This window comes from Eriocheir sinensis, chromosome 32 (genome assembly GCF_024679095.1).
Source record: "Eriocheir sinensis breed Jianghai 21 chromosome 32, ASM2467909v1, whole genome shotgun sequence".
NCBI lineage: Eukaryota > Metazoa > Arthropoda > Malacostraca > Decapoda > Varunidae > Eriocheir > Eriocheir sinensis.
In genome coordinates, this window is record NC_066540.1 from 3,058,414 (window position 1) to 3,080,216 (window position 21,803).

A 21,803-nucleotide genomic window follows, 5' to 3' on the forward strand; every position below is an offset into this window, starting at 1 on the left:
CGCGTGGCTTATACAGAGGGAGCGGCGACGTCATGGAGAGAGAAATGCCGGAGGCGAGGACGAACACGCTCGGACATGGTGCTATCTCGAGCGGGCTTATAAGATAGAGCAGATGGGACGATGGTTCGCTACTCTTCCCTCGCCATTAGCTGAAGCGGTACTATTCATCACTCACCAGTATACCAGAGGACACCATGTCGGACGCCTACGTGTTCAACTACAAAGACGGTTCTCCTGGCGATGACATCTACCGCAACAACAAGACCATCATCGTTTCTTCCCTCAACTGCAATTCCTGCTACGAAAAGAGGGGGTTTACTGGACGCCTACATGGATTATACCCGCACAGTAATCTCTACCACGAAAGAAGCCCGATCTATCAATTGAACAGGTGTCGCTGGGAAGATCGTGGTATTCCCGGTAGTCTGCATATTCGCTATCCTCCGAGTGAAAATCTTCCTTATGTGGCGTGTATCCTAACCCAATATGCTCCTGGCCGCGAACTGGAAAATAACCCTATAAACCAAGGATATCTTCAGATGTCAAGAGATCAAAATTTCATTCGTGGGGTAAAGGAAGACAGTTATGATAACCGTCTCAGCTGGTTTAAAGAGTCCACCACAAAACTGGTAGAATGGGTGATTAAAAGCAACATTACAAGTGTCGTCTTCCCCTACAATATTGCAAGCGCTGGAATTCTGTACGTGTTGTGGAAAGCTGACTGCCAACCACATCTTCAAGAGGCTGCGGCTGAACTCCAACTGCATAATATACCGTGCGTCATCCTGGACAGATGGTGGACCTGCGATGAGCCTGAAACAAAATTAAATCTATCTGTGTCTCCCGAGTGAAACAGGAAGAGAAAACTGGTGGATACAGAGGACAACGCTGTGGCTGCCGAATGTAGTCGACGTGGATCCTAAATAGCTATAGCTCCAGGCAATTTCCCAATAATTATGTCCATCACTAAATGTAAAATGTGTCAATAAATAACAATGTAATGATGTATAGTATGATTTACCTTCAATATGTAATTGGCATCTCGTCATGTCTACCTCTATATAATAAAATAATTATGATATTTTTACTAGTGTCTTGTTTGCTCTTAATGGAGTCACATCATATATATGTTACCAGCATTGCGGATGGGGAAATTTACCCCAATTCCAGCACTAGCTTTACTAATAATATACAAACTCTAACATTAGACAAGGACGTGGAATATGAAGTCTGTCTACTGAACGTGTTGCTTCCCCGTCGGTATTACATTGTTAAACCTAAACCGGGTGAACCAGAGTGTAGTATACATCTTGAATGTGGTATAAGACCAACGCCAGATTCAGAAGCTATTGAAAGACGCACACTGTCAGAGGCTATTAATGCTAATATCTTATATAATGACACTGGGTATTTGCTGATGTGTGTTAACGGTATAATAACGACATTGTTAAAGGAGATGGTCGATGGATACAACTACCATTTACTAGCGTATTCTAGAGAGGTTCTTGCATTTAGCTCAACAAATGATCATTTAACTTTGTTCTGCTACAATGGTTATCATCCACTAGTTGTATTTATTAAGGTTTCCTTTGATACGCGACTGGCCCAGGTTCTCGGTTTTGTCCCCAACTTAGGTTACGCTGTGTTTTCTTCCTTGGGTACACATGAAGAACAAAAAAAAAAAAAACCGTTTTTGTTCCGCGACATAGTCATGCCCCTCTGTTGAGAAATGGTGACGTACGGTGTGTTCTCATTTACACTGACCTTGTCAATCCCTCTAGGTATGCGGGGAAAAATGTAAATATTCTTGATGCCTTTTCGCTCTCCGGAGGTCTAACAAAAGGCGTGCATCCAACTATATATAAGTCCCTTAAATCCAAAGTAATTGATTCGATTTCTATTAAACTCACAGATCAAAAAGGTCGTCCTATGCATTTCGAAGAAGGATACCTTGTTATATGTTTACTTCATATCCGATCGGGTTGAATCTTTGAGTACATTTTGCTGTATTAATAGGAAGGTTGTCCATTTCAAAAGACAGTCTCCTCGCCGCCACCATGCGGGTTACATTCATCCCTCCTTCCGTAGCAGAATATCATACCCTGTTTTCGAATGGCAAACATATATCATCCCGAGGGAGTGGTATTAATGATATAGTCACACTTTCTTATGAACCAAGCTATCACAGAGGCGGGGGTTTATTCTCGGTTTTAGCAGGACTCGCTAAAAGAGCTTTCCCTTTCCTAGTGAAAAATGTCATTGTGCCTTCAGCTCGAACATTTGGAAACAATGTTCTAGATGATATTTCACAGGGAAGCAACTTGAAAAGCTCTATAAAAAAGCATGGAATTAATTCCTTAAAGCAAGCTGCAATGAAATTGACTAGAGGAAGCGGGAAAAAGAAAGTCAAGCGAGTCGGGAGGAAAAGGTGTTATAAAAAGGACATCTTTACCGAGTTGGAATCATTGTTGAACTAAGAGCAGTTTGGTGAGCATCACCGGCGCGGTTGGTGTCGGGGACCCGCGTTCTCCCCTGGGGCAATATGCTGCCGGTGTCAGTGAATTGTTTCCCCGCCCCAACAAAATGAGATTATTGGAAACAACGATTGCCTCTCGTTATGATGCTGATGTTTTACCTACTAACCTTGGATTCAATATGAAATTATCCGATAGATATATAGAATTTCTCATTCCTGGAACACTTGGCAGTTTTATTGGTTTGGGGAAATTGGTGTTGCACACCTCTTTACGCTTAACTAAGCCAGAGAATACTACTACTCTCGATTACGCTCAACATGTTGAATTTACAAATAATACCGCGCACAGCCTATTCAAATCAGTGCAATGTTTTTTGGGAGATGTAGCTGTTGACAATAATGTACTTTATGGGTACACGTCATACGTTAAAATGCTGAATACTTTGTCGCCCAACAAATTGAATACAATTGGAGCCAATGCTAATATTACCATCCCAGAGAACGGTTTTATTTCCAAAGTAACAGCAGAATACTTTGACAATGCCAGCGCGCAACACAAGACCATTATGAAGCGGGTTAAGACTCACGGTATACAACTCTGTACCCCGCTTCTTCTAGATACAAGTTCTTTAGACAGTTACTTGCTCGATGGTATTTCGGTTAGACTCCGAATGGAACTATCAAGTAATGCATGGCTGCTAAATTCTCCAACTGGCGATAACATTCGTCTGCATATAGATTCAGCTAAGCTGCTTTATACGCGACTGTTTCCTTATCCTAATGCACTTCACGCTTTGAACGCGTCTCTCGCCACAGGGAATCTTCTAAAATCGACATTTACCAAAACCCTCTTGAAAACCTATGTGCTAGCCAAAGACCAAACCTCAGGAACGTATGATCAACCGTTGGTTAATGTTATTCCGGAAAAAAACCTCACTTATTATAACGAGCATGGAAGCTCATTCTGGCGACTATACGCTAAATCCATTGTATTTGAGCCATGGCAATATAAGTCAAATAAGCTTAAGTGTTAATGGTAGAACCATGTATTATTCTTAGTAAATTCCCTCATGACTATGCTGATCTCTACCATCGTACTTTGGATGCACTTGGTTTTCACAAACACCATTTAATCGGAAAGGATATTTTCGGCAAGGTGGCAATGATTTGCACATCTAATTTGCGTGCTGAAAACTTGAATGGTAATTTTCCCGTTGAAATGCAAGCAAGGGAGAAAACGAGAACCGTCTGTTGATACTGTTTGGCGAAACAGTGGGTATAATAACAGTTAACTCTGAAAGACGGCTGCAGTGTGATGTACGCGCTTGAAGCGGCTGTGCGATGAACAACATGGAGATTGAAAGAGGATTGAGGGGGCATATAGGAAAGCAAGCCTAGTTTTTAGGCGTGTTATTGGCAGACGAGGTAAAATCTATACCTCGATGTAGAAAACCTTTAGTGTGCATTGTCAATACGCTACCAAGTTATTCTAAAATATAAATGGGACACTGGATTTGTCTCTACTATGAACCGGGCATGGCAGTGTTCATAGATAGTTATGCTCTCGATCCAAAATTATACTCTGATCATTTTAAATATATTGATTACCCCGGGCTCAGTATATATAAAAATGCATTTCGACTTCAAAGCACGCGAAGCGATGTGTGCGGGGCTTATGTCATGTACTTTGCCAATAATGTTTCACACTTCGGTGTAAGAGAAACTCTTGAAAAAATATGTATGGAGTTTTCCAAGACCGAATATTCGAGGAATGATGAACACGTGATGAGATTCGCTTACAGCAAGTTTATAATGCCCGTATGTCATCAAACATTTAACACGTGTTCATAAAAAGTAAGTATTGACCTCATTGATTTTTTCATATTGAAGTGTATTACATTCCATGAAGCTATTCTAAGCATAAATAATTTTCTAGTTCCTTTATCGTGGTTTGTATACCATGCTTAAATCAGTGGTCTGGCTCCACACACAGGTCTTCACTCGTCACCGCCACTACCCCGTGCTGCCCCCGCCCCGCCCCGCCCCGTCCCGAGCCCTGCGCGCAATCCTGTCGCATCCTGTCGTCGCAGCGCCCGCTGCCCCCGCCCCGCCCCGCCCCTTCCCGAGCCCTGCGCGCAATCCTGTCGCATCCTGTCGTCGCAGCGCCCGCTGCCCCCGCCGCTACCGCCGCCGCCGCCGCGAATATTCGGTGGCAGTCTTTTATGTATGAGCCGGATCGAAACATAAAAGCGTTTGATTCATATGTTTCCACAAATCGAATAAATTTTAAGACAATTATTGTGTTTTTTTCATCTGTTTTTTGATAAAGGACATATAAACAAGTCAAACAAACTCAATGTTTATTGGAATGTAGTCAAATTATGATTCCAGATTCATCATGTGCAATTTTATAATATCATAGGCTCCAACATTAGTGCTATATACAGAATATATTTACATATATTTTATATCTAACATAAAAATAGCAGGCAAATTCTTACACTATAAACAGTATATACAACATTCACACCAGTCCTTATCTTATAAACAACTACATTTTTTTCTGAAAAGTCTGTATCTTCTAGCATATATTCAAGGGGGGATGATGAGAGCATTTGATTTATTTCTTACTGTTCCGCGGCTAGCATTAACATGTCATCATCCATCCTTATCTGTTTTTTCGAGGGAAAATATTGCTCGACCAGCACATCCCGTTCTCCCCACAACTCATTGGTTTCTTCTTGTTGTTCTCCCATTTCACCGATCTCTTGCCCACCCATTACCTCGGCTAGTCTCGCTTCTGTTATGCCACTTTCATCGCCTTCCTCCAAATTTTCTTCGTTTGACAGTGTCATGATCTGGGCTACCTCCTCCTCCTTCTCTTCCTCCTCTATCCCTATAGAATTATCGGGATGACCGTAAGATCGTGACTCCAAGGTGCTAATGTAGTATCTTTTGTCCTCAACTACAGATATCCCTCTCTTGGGATATTTTACTGTACTCATTCGTTCACTGCGCACTGTGAATCCCTCATAGTCAAAGGTAAATGTTTGCTTCTGGAATAAGGCGTCTTTGTATCGCTGATGAGCAATTTTCTTCTTTATGAACTTTGGAATGCCCTTAGCTGAACTCGACCGGTCACCGTCTGCCAAGAGGATGGAGTAGCACTTTGGTTTTACATCTACAAATTCTGAGATGGTTCTTTCCCCCACTTAAGACTTAAGAAATCCAAGCTTTCCTTTCTTGTCTGTGCTGTACAAGGAATGTGAGGGGCTAAAGTTACTTGTGTCTATATAGCTTTTGAAGGGTTCCTGCGAGTACTCTGTTAATAGATCAAGAGTTTCAATTTCTGTTATTAAGGAATCAGTGTCACAATACACTAGTTGCGCCCGATCTCCGTAATGAGCCTTCAACACATTGTTATAGAAATCATGTAGTCGCAGCTTGGACAGCTCTAGGATGTAGTAACCAATGTAGTTTGGATGATTCACCCGTGAATATTTCCTATGGCGAGTTACAACTACATGGCCATCATTGAGAGGCACAACGCGTTTAAAGTAAGGACTTCGGGCCAGCTTCAAAAACGTTTCGCGGTTGGTGACAATATCTATGTCTTCACTATATTTGGCCGCGTTCATCAGGAATCGACCAAAAATGCTATTTGAAATAAACTTGATTGCATTTTTCTTGATAGGGCAAGTAGCACTTTTGCGGGCTTCTATGTTATCCTGAATGAAGTCCGAAAGAAAGTGCTTTTGCTTAAACGTATAAATAGCATGCATCTTTTTAATAACCAGGCCTAGTTGAATAAGTAATTTAAGGAGGGGCAGAGCAAACAGCATTTTCTCCTGAGCAGCATGTGTTCCAATCAGTTTTATGTTCTTACACGGTGCTGGACGGTTTTCTTCTTCATACCATTCGCGTGTGACTGACGATATATCTCTGTTGGTGATATTGTGTCTTCTGATGATAAGTGGGAGGTCATCCGTTTTCTCAACGACTTCACGTGAGACAGCCTCAGTATCGCACAGAATGAGATATCCAAAATCGCCATCGGTTGCTTGATTGACCAAGCCCCCGCTCAAAAACGACTGCATTTCTGTCTCATTTAGTTTTCTCATATCCCCACATGGCAATATCTCTTGCATTAGAGTGGGATAAAGACTGCTGAAGTCAAGATATGAAAGGAAAGTGCTTCTATCATGGTTTGGATTAAACTGAGGGTTCGTGTAGATGTTATTGGCGCGTACAAAACGACGCACAACACTTGTGTAGCCCCCACGCACATTTGTTTGAAAGCAATGATATATGTCTGGGCTACTAAGCACCTCTAATTCCTGCTGTGTTTTTAGCAGAAAGGAGTCATAGGTAAATCCTGGCAGGCTAACATAATTTACAATATCCAACCTCCACTGGGTTTTCAAAATACCTCGCCACTCTAGGAAGACATCACATAGAAGTCCAACATCCAATTTTACATAAAGCAACAAATTGTCCTTCAGGCTCTGACGCCCAGCTACTTTCCAAACATTCTGAGCATGTTCATAATCACTTTCGGAAAGTTCTGCTTCTAGAAGCGAATTGAAAATATCTTCGCGGGATGGAAGACGTGTCTCAGAAAGTCGTTCCATCGAATCCATATAGTCATAACAAAACACTTGCTTTCCCTTGATCAATAACGGCAACGCAGGTGCTAGCACATCTTTCAACATCTGTTGTGTGCATATGGGTTCGTTCCCATTACTGATGAATTGGTTTGCTAAAGCCGCGAGTGAACCGGACATAAAGGCATACGAGTCAATAAATCTCAAGTCATTTATGATGACTTCATGGTATTTGTGAACTGAACGTTTTGGTCTTAGTTTGATTTTCAAGTCAGGTATCGTTAATTCACGCAGGATTAACGACATGTCGTAATTAGCATTGTGTGCAATGAGAGTGAGCTGCAATTCGTGATTTTTCATTTGGAGGTTGCATCTATTACAATAAGCGCCAATGTAATTGTTTCCTGATTTTTCATGGTCATGATGTTTTACTCCTTTACCTTTTAAAAAACCCTGTTTACAGAGAAGACACTGAGTTTGCTCATTGTGACGTGTCGTATCTTCATCGGTCATGTTGATTTTATTGTAGCCTTTATAAAATTTTAACTTCTTCCAGGCACGCTGCATTGTATGAATAAAATGGTTTACAGCATTACTTCCACAATAACTTAACTTAACCTAACTGGCGACCAGTGTGATGGAAACTTGAAACAATAGCAATCCCTTCTCCTCCTCTTTTGCTCTGTCGGCCAACGCGTGAAGTATAAAATAATACTCTTATTACGGCAAACTTGCGTGATTGTAGTTATTATTATCAGTCGCAAAGCGAAACTGGTATTGCTTTCAGATTGGTGTCCGAGTTAAAAAAAATCCTAAAATGTTGTCCCCATGACCTTCCTTCTCCTCCTCCTCCTCCTCTTCCCACCTCGCCTCACCTCGTCTCACTCTTCTCATCCTCCCTTCTCTCGCCTCCCCCAGGAACGTGTCCTGTCGGCTGGTTCCCCTGCGGCTCTCCTGGCGAAGTGTGTCTCGAGCAAAGGTTCGTCTGTGACAGGACCGAGGACTGTCCAAACGGGAAGGACGAAGGCGAGGACTGCGGTGAGTGTTGTTATAGTAGTGGTTGCTGTTGTTGTTATTGTGATAATGATTGTTTGGCTGTAGCCATTCCTGTGGTAACAAATAATACTAATGCATTATTACATGCTTTTTCTTAGAATAGTATCAGTCATATATAACACGACTTCCTAATGTAATACCACACCCTGTTCAAACCAACTGTTCCTCTTGCGCCAAAGCAGCGTTTGTTACGCCGCACCTGACTGGCTCTCACGGAGGCGGCAGTCGCTTGGACAGGCTCCTCGTGTTACATATTTTTATTTTATTTACCTTAGTTCACCTCTTATGCAAGACAGGGAATTATACCAAACACCATTGAACACAGCAGTAATTATATATCCGTAAAATGCTTGCCATAACGCTGTAAAACAAAAGTGAAATAAATTTTGTATATAAGTGAAAGAACGATTCTGAAATGTTTACATAACTTTTACATATAGCTGATATCTGCAGCAAATTATGAGGCAAAGCTGATATAAGCCATTTCAGGCTTTAAAAGAAAGACCCGTGAACATGATGTTATAACCAGACTATAGATAAAACGCGATACAAGCCAAACACGGAATGCTTTTAAATAAACAAAATTATAATTGATAAAATTAAAATTGTTCATCTAAGAGGCTTTAATGGTTGTCAGGTGCTGTCATGTGTAGGCTGACTGGCTGACAGGAGGAGAAACATGGAAACATGGACTAGCAGACAGCAGAAAGCCTGTTGGCTCATAACTAGGCTACCTGCTTTCAGTGATTTAATCAATCCGTTTCCCATAGGAGTGGCTTGCAGGGAAGGATTAAAGCACTTGTGTATCTACTCTTGGGTACGTTCAGTTCACTCTCGATGCAGCAAAGTGGCGATCAATGCGTTTCTTGAAGGAGTTGATGCTCTCTGCGCTAACCACTTCTGCAGGGAGGCTGTTCCAGTGGCGAACCACTCTATTCGAGAAATAACTCCTGCCGATGTCAGTATTGCATCGCTTTGCTTGAATTGTTTTTCCGTTGTTTCTTGTTATCAGGTTAGTTTGCAGCGTGAAGAGCTTGGAGTGTTCAACGTTGCTGAGCTTGTTCAGGTACTTAAAGACTTGTATCATGTCTCCCCGCAGTCGTCTCTTTTCCAACGTGAAGAGGTTAAGTCGCTCGAGTCGCTCTTCATAGGGCTTCGTCCTCAGTGATGATGTCATCTTCGTGGCGCGGCGCTGTACTCTCTCAAGTAATTCAATGTCTTTCCTGTAATTTGGAGACCAGAATTGCACGGCGTATTTCAGATGGAGCCTTACCAGCGAATTATACAAGGATAACATAACTCGGCGTCTTGTATTCGAAGTTCCTCGATATGAACCCAAGCATTGTATTGGCTTTCTTACAGGCGGACTTGCAGTGTATTGTTTGTTTCAAGTCACTGCTGATGGTGACCCCGAGGTCTCTTTCCTCTTGCACGACATGTAGTGGTTCACCACCCATGTGGTATGTGTGATTGATGTTTCTGGATCCGATATGCATTACTTTACATTTGGTAGTATTGAAGGACATCTGCCATTTTTCCGACCACCGAGTGATCTGGTCCAGGTCTCTCTGGATAATTTTGCAGTCTGCCGTCGTGAGGGCCTTCCCACCCACCTTTGTGTCGTCGGCAAATTTTGAAAGATTGGATTTTAATCCTAGTTCCAGGTCGTTGATATATATGATGAAGAGTATGGGTCCCAGCACTGATCCCTGTGGCACTCCACTTGTAACCGGGAGCTACTCGGAGGCCTGTCCGTTGAGTACAACTCGTTGTTTTCTTTCAGTGAAACAGTCTTTGATCCACGCTGTCAGATTGTCGCCTAATCCCGCCGACTTGAGTTTCTTGAGGAGTCTTTCGTGTGGCACTTTGTCAAAGGCTTTTTGAAAGTCTAGATATATAACATCACTGGGGATATGATTATCCCAGTTTTCATAGATACCTTGGAAGAAGTCCAGTAAATTAGCTAAGCATGAGCGCTTATTCCTGAAACCGTGCTGACCATCGGAAATTATGTTGTTCTCTTCAAGGAACTCTAATGAGTTTGTCTCTGATGATCTTCTCGAGGATTTATCCCGCCACTGAGGTCAAGCTGATTGGTCTGTAGTTTAGGGCCACGCTTTTGTCTCCCTTTTTGTTGATCGGTGTTACGTTCGCTTGTTTCCAGTCTTTCGGGACTTTGTTTTGTTGTAGGGACAGACTGTAGATGGCGGTGAGTGGTTTGAGGATTTGCTGCTTGAGTTCCTTGAGCAGCCTGGGTGACAAGTCGTCGGGTCCGGTGGACTTGTTTGTCTCGAGTTTGTCAAGGTATTTTTTCACATCCCGTTCATCGATTGTGCCAATTTCTAGGGGAGTAATTCCCATCGGTGGGGTAGGGCTCTCGGGTACGGACTGGGTGTTCTCGACCGTGAACACAGACGCGAAGTTTCTGTTTAGGATTTCGACCATTTGTCTGCTGTCCTGTGTTAGTACGTCACTTTCATCTTTTAGGGGACCGATATTGCTTTTTGTCTTCTTTTTGGTTCTTATATACGTGAAGAACTTTTTCGGGTTGGACTTGGCTTCGCGCGCAATCTGCTTTTCATAGTCGCGTTTACGCTGGCGAATGAGAGTTCTGCAAGAACTGAGGCTTTGATGGTACTGTTCGCGAGCCTCGTCAGTGCTGTTTTCCTTTAGCAAGTTATATTTTCTCTTCTTTAAATTAATCGCCTGTCGAGCTTGGGTTGTCATCCATGGTGGGCTTGTGGCATTATTTGTTCTCCTAGTCTTCATGGGAACAGTTGTTCTCTCTACCTCTAGGAGTTTGTTCTTGAAACCGTTCCACGCGCCGTCCACAGGAGTGAGGTTCATGGGTTCCCAAGTTGTCTGGGTTAGCAGCTCACGAGCGAGATTAGAATTGGCTCTTTTGTAGTCTGGAATCCTGGACGTGTTTTCGGTGAGTTCATGGTCTGTTCTGATCTTTAGGCGAATTAGGTGATGGTCGCAACCACTTAGTTTTTCGCCGACCTGACATTCGCGTGTGAGATCTGAATCACTCACGAGTACTAGGTCTAGTAAGTTATTTTCCCTTGTCGGTTGGGTAACAATCTGAGTTAGAAAAGTGTCCTCTAACATTTCTAGCAATCTGTTACCCTCCCGATCTCCAATCATCGTGGTCCAGTCAATGGTGGAACAGTTAAAGTCCCCGATAATGACTGACTGTTTGTTTTGTGTTACGGTGTGAATTTCCTCGTACAGCGCTTCATCGTCCGCTGCTTGTTGCTTTGGAGGTCTGTAAACGGTTCCAATCGTTATTTTGTTGTGCTTGCTAGTCTCCAGTTCAACATATACAGTGTCACATTTCTCTGAGTCCTCTTTGGATAGTTTCACGGCAGGGTATTTGTTCTTGACGTAACATATAACACCTCCTCCTTTCTTGTGAAATCTGTTTTTGTAGAAGCTCTCATATCCCGGAATTGAGAATACAATCATTATGTGGTCAGAGGTGGCCCACGTTTCAGTGATGGCAATCACGTCCGGTCTTTCTACGTCAACGTAGGCAAGTAACTCATCCCGTTTGGGTATTAAGCTCCGCGCGTTGGTGTATAGGACAGAAATGTCCTTCTTGACTTCAACGCTTCGAGGCACAGTAGTCTGGTGTCTGCGTGTGTTTTCTGTTGGGGGCCTTGGTGTATGATGGGCGGTCTCTACTGGTTGGTTGTTTATGATACTTTGGTGCCCCTCCCGCGCTCGGAGTTTTTTTTGTACAAAAGTACCTCCTCGTTCAGCAACCTACCAAGCAGTGCTGAGCCAATTGCATTGAGGTGAAGACCATCAGGACGGAAAAGGTCGGGGATATCATAGAAATGATCCCACAGACATGCGAACAAAACTTCCTCGTCCTGACAGAGGAGCTTCAATCTGTTGTTGATGTTTGACGCCTTTCTGTGGAAGCCTGTGAAGGCGTTGATTCTCGGAAGAATCCCGGAGACAATGATGTTGCGTGACTTTTCCTTGTGGCGGCGGATTACTCGTCGGTAGTCAGCTAAGATTTCCTCCGTGCGCATTGTTTGAACGTTGTTCGTGCCAGCGTGCAAAACAAAGAGTGTGTCCTGTTCCGTGCGGTCTGAGACGAAGTCTGCCGCTTCCTCTAGATCATGTAGTTTTGCACCAGGAATACAATAGCGTCTCCTGTTCTTGATACTTCGTCCACATAACTCAGTCAATTGTTCTCTAACAATGCTGTCACCCATCAGTTTTATGTTAACCTTGGTGTTGACTCTTGATCCAGGGAAGTGTGATCCGTCTTCACAGGAGATGGCTGGGAGTACGGTCTTGCGTCTTCGTCTGCAAACTAAGGAGGGGAAGGAAGAGGAGGAGGAGGAGGAGGTGGAGGAGGAGGAGGTGGAGGAGGAGGAGGAGGAGGAGGAGGGTGAAAAAGAATACGGGGAGGATGAAGGGGAGGAAGAGGAGGAGGAGGCGGAGGTGGAGGAGGAGGAAGAAGGAGGTGAAGAGGAAGTAAAAGAAGAAGACGAAGAAGTAGAGGAAGATGAAGAAGATGAACATGAAGAAGGAGAAGAAGAAAAAGAAGAAGACGAAGAAGGAGAAGAAGAAGCAGAAGAGGAGGAGGAGGAGGAGGAGGAGAAGGAGGATGAGGATGAGGAGGAGGAGGAGGAGGCAGAAGGGGAGGGGGAGGGGGACGACGAGGAGGGGGGGGTAGGAGGAGAAGGAGGACGGGGGGGACGAGAAGGAGATGGAGGGGCGGGCAGTGGAGGCGGTAGCACAAGAAGAAGAAGAAGAAGAAGAAGAAGAAGAGGAGGAGGGGTCGACCTAACCTTGCGGGCCATGGCTCTCGTCCGGACCCCTGGGAGGGTGGAGGAGAGGGAGGAGGGAGATGAAGAGGGGGTGGAGTCAGTTGAAGTAAGAAAAGAAGAAGAGGAAGGCAAAGAAGAAGAAGAAGAAGAAGAAGAAAAAGAGGAAAAAGGAGAAGAAGAAGAAGAAGAGGAAGAAGCAGCGGGGGCGGGAGCGGGTAGAGGCGGACGTTGGTTCAAGGCTGTAAGGCACTCAGATAAACCCCTCTCTAAATCTGAGATCGTTTTTTCCTTATGACAGTGTCTACATGACTCCGCCCCCTTATCAAAATATTGTGGAGCGAAACGCCCTTGCACCCGGGGCATCTGCGTAGTGATGACGTCATACCGTTATCTTTGTTTTGTTTTGTTACCTTTTAACTTCAGAGAGAATGAGTGGCAGTAAGTAGGTCAGGTGGGAACGATTAACTCCCTCCCGGCTGGCTCGGGCAGGTGTTCTCGTTAGACTACCCTCTAGGGGATACCCGCGGCCGGGTAGGGGAGGGAAAACAAAGGGTCTCCAGGGAATTTCGCCCACCGCGCGGCTTGGTTGACGCCGCGTCGGGAATTTCCGGACCGAAACAAAGAAAGAAATAAAATCAGCCTGAAAACAAGGACCTCCTAGTACACTTCCTGGAAAATAATATGTAAAATTATGTGTAGTAAAGTTAAGAAGGAGCTTAGTACAGTTAGGAAGGAGTTGTATGTGCACCACAGTGTTGTGAGGAGGTGTAGGGGAGGTGTAGGGTGTGGGCAGAGGGGAAGAGCAAGTGTGCAAGGGAGGATGTGTTTAAGTAAAGTGAATATAACACTTAGCACTTAGCAGAGCAGGTCAGCGAAGCAGCAAAAGGTCAGCGAAGCAGCAAAGCAGCAGCAGCAATAGGAGAGCCTCAGGATATGCTGGAGAGCACAAAAGTAAGCACAACTGCCGAGACAGCGAGCGTAGTTGACACGAGTGACCCCGAGGCCAGGTCGCGGAAGGAGATGATGGCGGAAGAAGAGGAGGAGGAGGAGGAGGAGGAGGAGGAGGAAAGAACCTAGTCGATATGACACACACACACACACACACACACACACACACACACACACACACACGGCCCGGTAGCTCAGTGTATAGAGCATCTGCCTCACAACCAGAAGGACCGGGGTTCGATTCCCCGGCCGGGTGTAGCCCCTGTTCACCTAGTAGTGAATAGGTACGTGACGTAAGGCGAGGAGTTGTGACCTCGTTGTCGCGGTGTGTTGTGTGTGAGTGGTCTCAGTCCTACGCAAAGATCGGTACTATGAGCTCTGTGCTCTTCCTCAGGGGAACGGCTGGCTGTCTCGAGAGAGACCGGCAGCAGACGAAGAGGTGAATTACACACACACACACACACACACACACACACACACACACACACACACACGTATACAGTGGCATGGCCCCTGCCATCAGGGATGGTGCACATTACAGCCTCATATCACAGCTGGTTACAGTGGCACGGTCCCTGGCAGCGGGGGTGGTGCATATCACAGCCTCATATCACAGCTGGTTACAGTGGCACGGCCCCTGCCAGCAGGGGTGGTGCATATCACAGCCTCATATCACAGCTGGTTACAGTGGCATGGCCCCTGCCAGCAGGGGTGGTGCATATCACAGCCTCATATCACAGCTGGTTACAGTGACACGGCCCCTGCCAGCAGGGGCCGTGCCACCCTGGCAGCAACGTTGATCACTCCAAACTCTTCACGCTACAAAACTAACCTGAGAACAAGAAACAACGGAAAAACAATTCAAGCAAAGCGATGCAATACCGACATCGGCAGGAGTTATTTCTCGAATAGAGTTGTTCGCCACTGGAACAGCCTTCCTGCAGAAGTGGTTAGCGCAGAGACCATCAGCTCCTTCAAGCAACGCATTGATCGCCACTTTGCTGCATCGGGAGTGAACTGAACGTTCCAAAGAGTAGATACACAAGTGCTTGAATCCTTCCCTGCAAGCCACTCCTATGCAAACGGATTGATTAAATCACTGAACGCAGGCAGCCTAGTAATGAGCCAACAGGCTTTCTGCTGCCTGCTAGTCCATATTTCCAGGTTTGTTTCCTTCTCCTCCTCCTCCTCCTCCTCCTCCTCGCCATAGACCGATAGGTCTTCTGGTGTCTGTTCTTCCCATGTATTCCTATATATTCCTCCTCCTCCTTCTCCTCCCACTCCTCTATGGTTGGGGGCTGAAAGAATTCCACCACCGTATTCCCTGCGTGTCGTAAAAGGCGACTAAAAGGGACTTCTTCCTTTCTCTCCGGACTATTATTTTTTTCCCCTTCCTATGGGTAGTCTATCCAATGGTTGTCACCCTCCCTTACACTTTGAGGACACATACCCTCCTTTCCTTCCTTTCTACAGGTATTCTACCCAGCCTCTAGTCTCAGTCTTCCTCCGATGTTTATCTCACATTCCCGGGATGTTCTAGTGACTTCGGAGTCTTCGCGGTGGTGTTCTTTTTTCCTGCGGAAGTTCTCGGACCTGGTGACAAGTGCCTTGGGGCAGGGCCCGCAAGGCTTGTGCTTGAAGGGGGACACATGTTGTGATGCTCTTGGGTGGCTGACTCCTTTCTCTCTACCCAGTGTGGGTGATGGGTAACCACGCCGGACCAAGTTTTGGGGGGACAAAGCTCAAGTAAAAATTCGACCGCGTTAACAAGGTTGCCACCTTCAAATCCGAAGGTTCATCACTCATAATTGCCATTTCCTGTTTTTGTCTGGCCCTGCGGAGGTCTCCATACCTTTATTTTCCTGGGGCACTGGAAAACCGCAGTATCTCTTTTCTATGCATTTAACTTTTAAAAATTGTATTATGGTGACACCCTTAAGTTTACAGTAACTGCGCTCTATTTGCTTTCATTGTCAGCTAAGAAATTGCTAATTCAAAATGCCGTCCCAACCTGAGAGATTACAAAGTATGTTGCGAGAAATTTGCTCCTAAGTATTTTAGAAACTCCTAAGTATGATGATTTGAAAATGAAATATGACATTTTAGAAAAACGTCACGAATCCCTGAAGGAGTTTGTTGCGGCCAAAATAGTTATTCCGCAGACTAGCGACACTGCCCCTTCCTTGCCCAACCCAATTGTACTGACACGAGAAATCCGAGTACCGAATCACCTGATGACGGTTTAATTCCTGTAAGGAATGGAGCCAGGCCTTAACCGCTAAGAAAAATGTGGGAATTCACGACCTTCAATCGATTTGATATTTTAAAGGAAAATGTTGAAGAGGAACACGAAACCCGGTTGATTGGCGATTCAATGATCAGCGGTCAGTTAACAGAATTTTGCGGTCGTGCTTCATATGAGAAACGTAAGCGCATGTGTTTCCCCGGTATAGGTGTAGATGGCATCAATGCGGCGCGCGACGATGTTATGACCGGCTCAGACCAAAACTCACTGTTCGTCATCCATGTGGGAACGAATGACGTAAAGGCCAATCTTTCAGAAGAAGTAATGGAAAAGTATCATAGACTGATCCGATAATTCAAGGAAAAAAACAAACAACATAATGATATCTGGTATCCTCCCGCGGATGAGAGAAAGTAACGCCTTTTACAGTAAAGCCTTCAGCACTAACAACCGACTAAAGTCATTATGTGCTCAAGAAAATGTCGAGTTTGTGAACTTTTGGAATAACTTATATGGGGCAAATGACTTGTACGAACGCGGTGTCGTGCACCTAAATCTCGTCGGGACGGCTAGACTTGGAAGACTCCTTAGTGAGCAGGTGTCACTTTTCCGTGAAAAAAAAAAAAAAAAACAGCGAACCCCGACAGAGAACGCCACGTAAACAATCAAAGGACCATCAACCAATCCCACCATGACCATATAAAAGGGTGCTACGTAAACGCCCGCAGCATTCGAAATAAATTCATAGGCCTGGAAGAACTTGCTGCAACGGAAAACTTCCTCATTATCGCCGTCGCGGAGTCATGGTTGAGTACAAATAACAAAGATTTAATTGCGGAATTTAACTTACCCGGCTATTCAATTGTTCTTTGCGACAGAGAAAACAGATTTGGTGGTGGCGTCATCTTATACTATATTCGTGCTGGCTTAAATCCACGTGTTATCAAAGTAGAAAGAATAAATAATATAGACACCGTTTTCGTAGAAATTAAAAACCGTTCAAGTAAATTAGTTATTGGCATTGTTTATAGACCTCCAAACCAAGCAATTGAAATATACAGAAAACTGTTCGAACAAATTTCTGACATATGCAATCAATTTGAAGTTGTAATTATGGGAGACTTTGACTTACCATTAAAGAGTTGGGGAAACACGTTAAATATACACTCAGGTCATGATCTATACAGTAACTTATTAGAAAGTGCGCTTTATCAGCATGTGCATAAACCAACTCGCGAAAATAACATCATCGATCTAGTTCGCACAACTAAAGAAAGCCTAGTTAATGATCTCAATGTTGGTACAAAATTCAGCGACAGCTATCATCGAATGATTTCGTTTAAAATAAAAATAAAAGAGGAGATGAAAACGAGAGAAGAAAGAATACATCTGATTACGGACGTGCGGATTTTTCCATACTTAAGAAATTTACTAGCGAATGCAGACTGGAGCGAAATTTCTGCACCCTCAGATATAAATAAAGCTTGGGAAATATTCACAGAAACTTTAAGTATAGAGCCGTGAATTTATGCGTACCATCCCGTAAAAGACGACCAACAGCCAGCTGGAAGCCTAAGTGGTGGAACAATCAACTCAAACGCCAAATTGAGAATAAAAATCGAGCGCGTCACAAATACTTGATTACAAATAATGAAACCGATAAAATTGAATTCCAGAGATTACGCCGAGAAACAAAAATAATCATACGTCTCAATAAAAGAAACCTAGAGCTTCATATTGCAAGCGCCAGCAAAACAAATCCTAAATATTGTCACCCCCAGTATTGGCCCAATAACAACTGTAAATGGCGAATCCACGAATGATGATAAAGAAATCGTTAACATATTGAATTATTTTTTTGCCTCCATTTTTACAGAAGAAATCTTATCCGAAAGGCAACCGGAAGCCCCTAGATATATCAATGACACATCCTTGAATAGTATTAGCAACATTTTTAACCATTTTTAAGTGTTATTTTTAAGATGGTTCGTGTTAAGTGTTAATTTAAAGCGCGAACCGTTATCTCACTCGTCACAGGGCCGGTGTTACCGTTGTCCTGCTTCACAAGTTGATTGTAGTATGTGAGATAACACAATAGCATTTAGTTCAGTGAGGTAGAAGATGTTTGGCGAGCGGAGCCATATTTCACTTTGAGTTCACTTCTTCTCTCTCTTTGGTATATTAAAATTGTGATTAGTTTTAACTATATTTACAGTTTTACACAATAGTTACAAAGTTTATGTGAACGAGCCGCACGAAGATAAGTAAGACAACCTGAGTGGACCTTGTGTCCCGTGCCCTCACCCGTCTTCTCCGCTGGTAGCTCGGGCGAATAGTATATATGTGCGTTGCTCATTTGCCGGAACTTACAAGGTTCCGGTGCTTAGTCTTGTTGATTCCACCGTCAGCTCAGCACAGTTCCCATGGTCAAAAGCACTATGTGTTGTTAAACATCCTGTGGTAACACTGAGCTTGTGTTTCGACACATACAGTCATACATTCATATATACATGATGATTTATATATTACATCGCTCGGTCCCCTAAAAGTCGCGACCCTGCGACTCACCCCACCATGAAAGTAGTGTACCTACCCATGTTACAGTCGCTCAATGTGTACTAGCTATGCGTGGTCTTCTTACAGTTGCTTTAAAGATTGTTACACAAATCAGAGCCCGCCTAACGATACAACATAGGGAAATGCCAATGATAATAAAAATAATCATGGAAGTAACAAGAAATGGGTAATGTACATACGGGTTGAGGTAAACTGGACTAGAGTCATGGACGAGAAAGCTGAGTTCTATTCCGAGAAAACAAAATAATAGCTCGAAAAATTATTGGCATGATACATCCTAGAAAAATTAAGTTGACTAAACTGTCATTAGGATACATGGTAATGGAGCTATTTGGAATAGTAAAAAGAAAAAGGCATGATCCTTGAAGAAGATCTGCTACAAACTGAATCTTCGAGTCAAACCTTGACACAAAACTTTCACAGAGAAACACTCATCCGTGGCGTGACAATTAATTGCCAGCGTAGTTACCCTCGGCACGACTTTTGAGACGGGCGGTGTCTACAACGACAGATGAGGTTGAGTGGAAAGAGGTAATGTTATCCGTAGTCTCCTAATAGTTACAATGTGATAACAACGACAAGTCCGGAGAGCTTTAGAGGCATCGGCTGTGTCAGCACCACTGACGCCTGATACTCCGTTTTTCAGTTTTTTTTTTTTTTTTTTTTTTTTTTTTTTACGTCGCGGCCTATTGCGCCGGTAGGCTTCTTCCCGGTGGATCCTGATGGTCGGTCCAAGGCTTCTTCCCGGTGGGTCCTGATGGTCGGCCCAGCCCGTTCTGGCGCAGGCGAGTATTTATAGTGGCGCCATCTTGCATTGGTTCATGCTGCCCTCCCGGAGCTCGTCTTTAATCCTAGAATCTAGAGTCCGGGTTGATAGGTGGTCTTCTGGACAGCATGTGGGTAGTTTTAAGCACTCGGCGGTGGCTGAACAATCCCGGTTTGGTGGCACCGGTCGGGGATTGAACTCGCGTCCTCCTGAACGCGGGGCCGTCTTGCTATCTGTTCAGCCACCGCCTCCCCTAAGTACTATAAAAGAAAATCCTGTCACCAAGTTGTGATATTACCGTTGTAACAAATCTCACTGAAATATATAATTCCAGCATAATTGATTACAGTAATTCCAGCATTAATAAACATCACATTAAAAATACTAATTTCCACCTATCCCCCGATCGTAACGAACGTGGATGACTGACATCTGTGACGTCAAAAATAATTCCCGTAACGGGTGACAGTGGTATGTCAAGCAAAGGGTAAGTAAGACCTGTCTGCGTACTTCTAAAGTAAAGCTTACAGATATTCACATGCTGGTTACAATAAAAGTTAGGGACAGCATCTGCTGAAGTTTAATTAAGTCTATCTTTGCAGAGAAAAATGTCTGTTCCAAGCAAAAGCACATGAGGTTCAAGGTTAAAAGTACATATCCCTATGTTATTCTATACCCTCGGTTATTACGGTTCCAAACAAACAAGATTAGTGCCTTACATCAACTCAGCAATAAAAAAGAAAACAGTGAGTCAGAGTTTAATTATTACTCAAGCACTCCCCTCTCGCGTGAAAGAGATGCAGGCAAAAGCTCAGGAACCAAACATAAATTAGTAATTGCGACGATGCAGGTTATAGTCGTGTGGTGGAAAGATAGACAAAGCAGCGTCAGGCTGAACCTCAAGCCGGCGCTAGTCTTTGGAGACGATCACTATGCACAATTCTGTGTATTAAAAAGTAGATCGTAAAACTCCTCCAATTACCTATCTGACTATTTATGCCTAAACAACGGATAAAAGAACACACCAAGGATTTTTTTTTTTTTATTACCGCTGGTGACACCCAACAAGGTTTAGGTCAGAGTGTCAAAGGCCCCCCCTCCCCGACGAACGTGTCGACTGCAAAAGAAGCTTCAAAAAGGACCCAAAATGCCATAAAAGTTATCTGACTGCACGCGGCCACGATATATTCAAACAAAGTACTACTGTTAGGCACAATCGCAGTCTGATTTCCATTCGACTCCCGAGTTTCTACCCCGGGTCGTTATGGGAGGCACGTTCGGTTTTCCCCGAGCGAGAACCCTTTTTGTGCCTATTGTCCTTCTCTTCAATTTTGGACTTCAGTTTAAGCACAAAATCGTGCAGGTTGTCAGTGGGGCTGTAGTCAAGGGATACTGGATTCCTTCGAAGAAGAACATTAAGGATAATCATGTACACAAGGAACTCTAGAAATTTCCGAGCATTAGCTACAGATATGGTTTCTCCATCTGTCCAGTTTCCTTGTTTTATACACGAGATCAAATCAGTAGACAGCCGATAGGCGTCAACTGGCCTGTTAAAAAGGCCACTCGTTTGCACAGTGTCCACAACAAAATGTATACCCTTTACGAGGCTGTGTTGCCCATCTTCCCCAATTGTTTCAAGAAAAAGTAACCGAAACGCATTATAATCCTTCCGTTCTGTGAACGCGCTCGTGTTTATGAGGGTCGCCGCGGCTCCCGTTCCGGGTTTGACCCTCGAGCGGCTGAGATATATTTTATATCCCGGATCTAACACGAATTAAATGATCATGACAACCTCACATTGAAACAAGAAGTCCCTGGCCGAATAATCTGCTTCCGTACCTGCGAAAGGCCTAACTGCTGCTGCTGTTAGCGGGAGATTAGGGGCAGAAGCCATTGGGATTAGTAAGATAAACACAGCTCGGAAGAAGGAGGAGAAAGCAACCTTGAATGACTGCTACCACTCCTTACATGACAGTTATCGTTATCCTTTACGTCACTGACCTTTCCTTCTATCCACTCCTTATAGTCCTCGGTGAGAGCTTGTAACTTCGGGTCAGGTTTCTCTGCCATTAAAAAGAGTTACTAGTAAAATGAGGAGTAAAATAGTAAAAGGAAAAAAAAATCGCTGCAAATATAATTAAAGTAATAATCATTCACCGCTAAATATGTGCTCACTCCTCCCCAATGCTTCTAAAATGCAAATAAAGAGGAAAAAGAATAATGAGTGAGTACTTGAGCGAGATAAAACTACCTTCTCCACTATGCAATAAAATACACATAAGAAAGGAGAAAATAAAATGAATGACTATACCTAAAATACGCAACAATATTCCAGTTC

General features: G+C 43.9%; 1 protein-coding gene across 1 annotated transcript in view; it reads left to right on the top strand.

Moving 5' to 3' along the window:
- LOC127006410 (relaxin receptor 2-like) overlaps positions 1-21,803 on the top strand; it is a 147,676-nt gene that overhangs the window by 38,431 nt on the left and 87,442 nt on the right. The window contains exon 2 of the mRNA XM_050876364.1: positions 7,999-8,118. Coding sequence (XP_050732321.1) covers positions 7,999-8,118 — 120 coding nt within the window. The remainder of the gene's footprint in view (positions 1-7,998; positions 8,119-21,803) is intronic.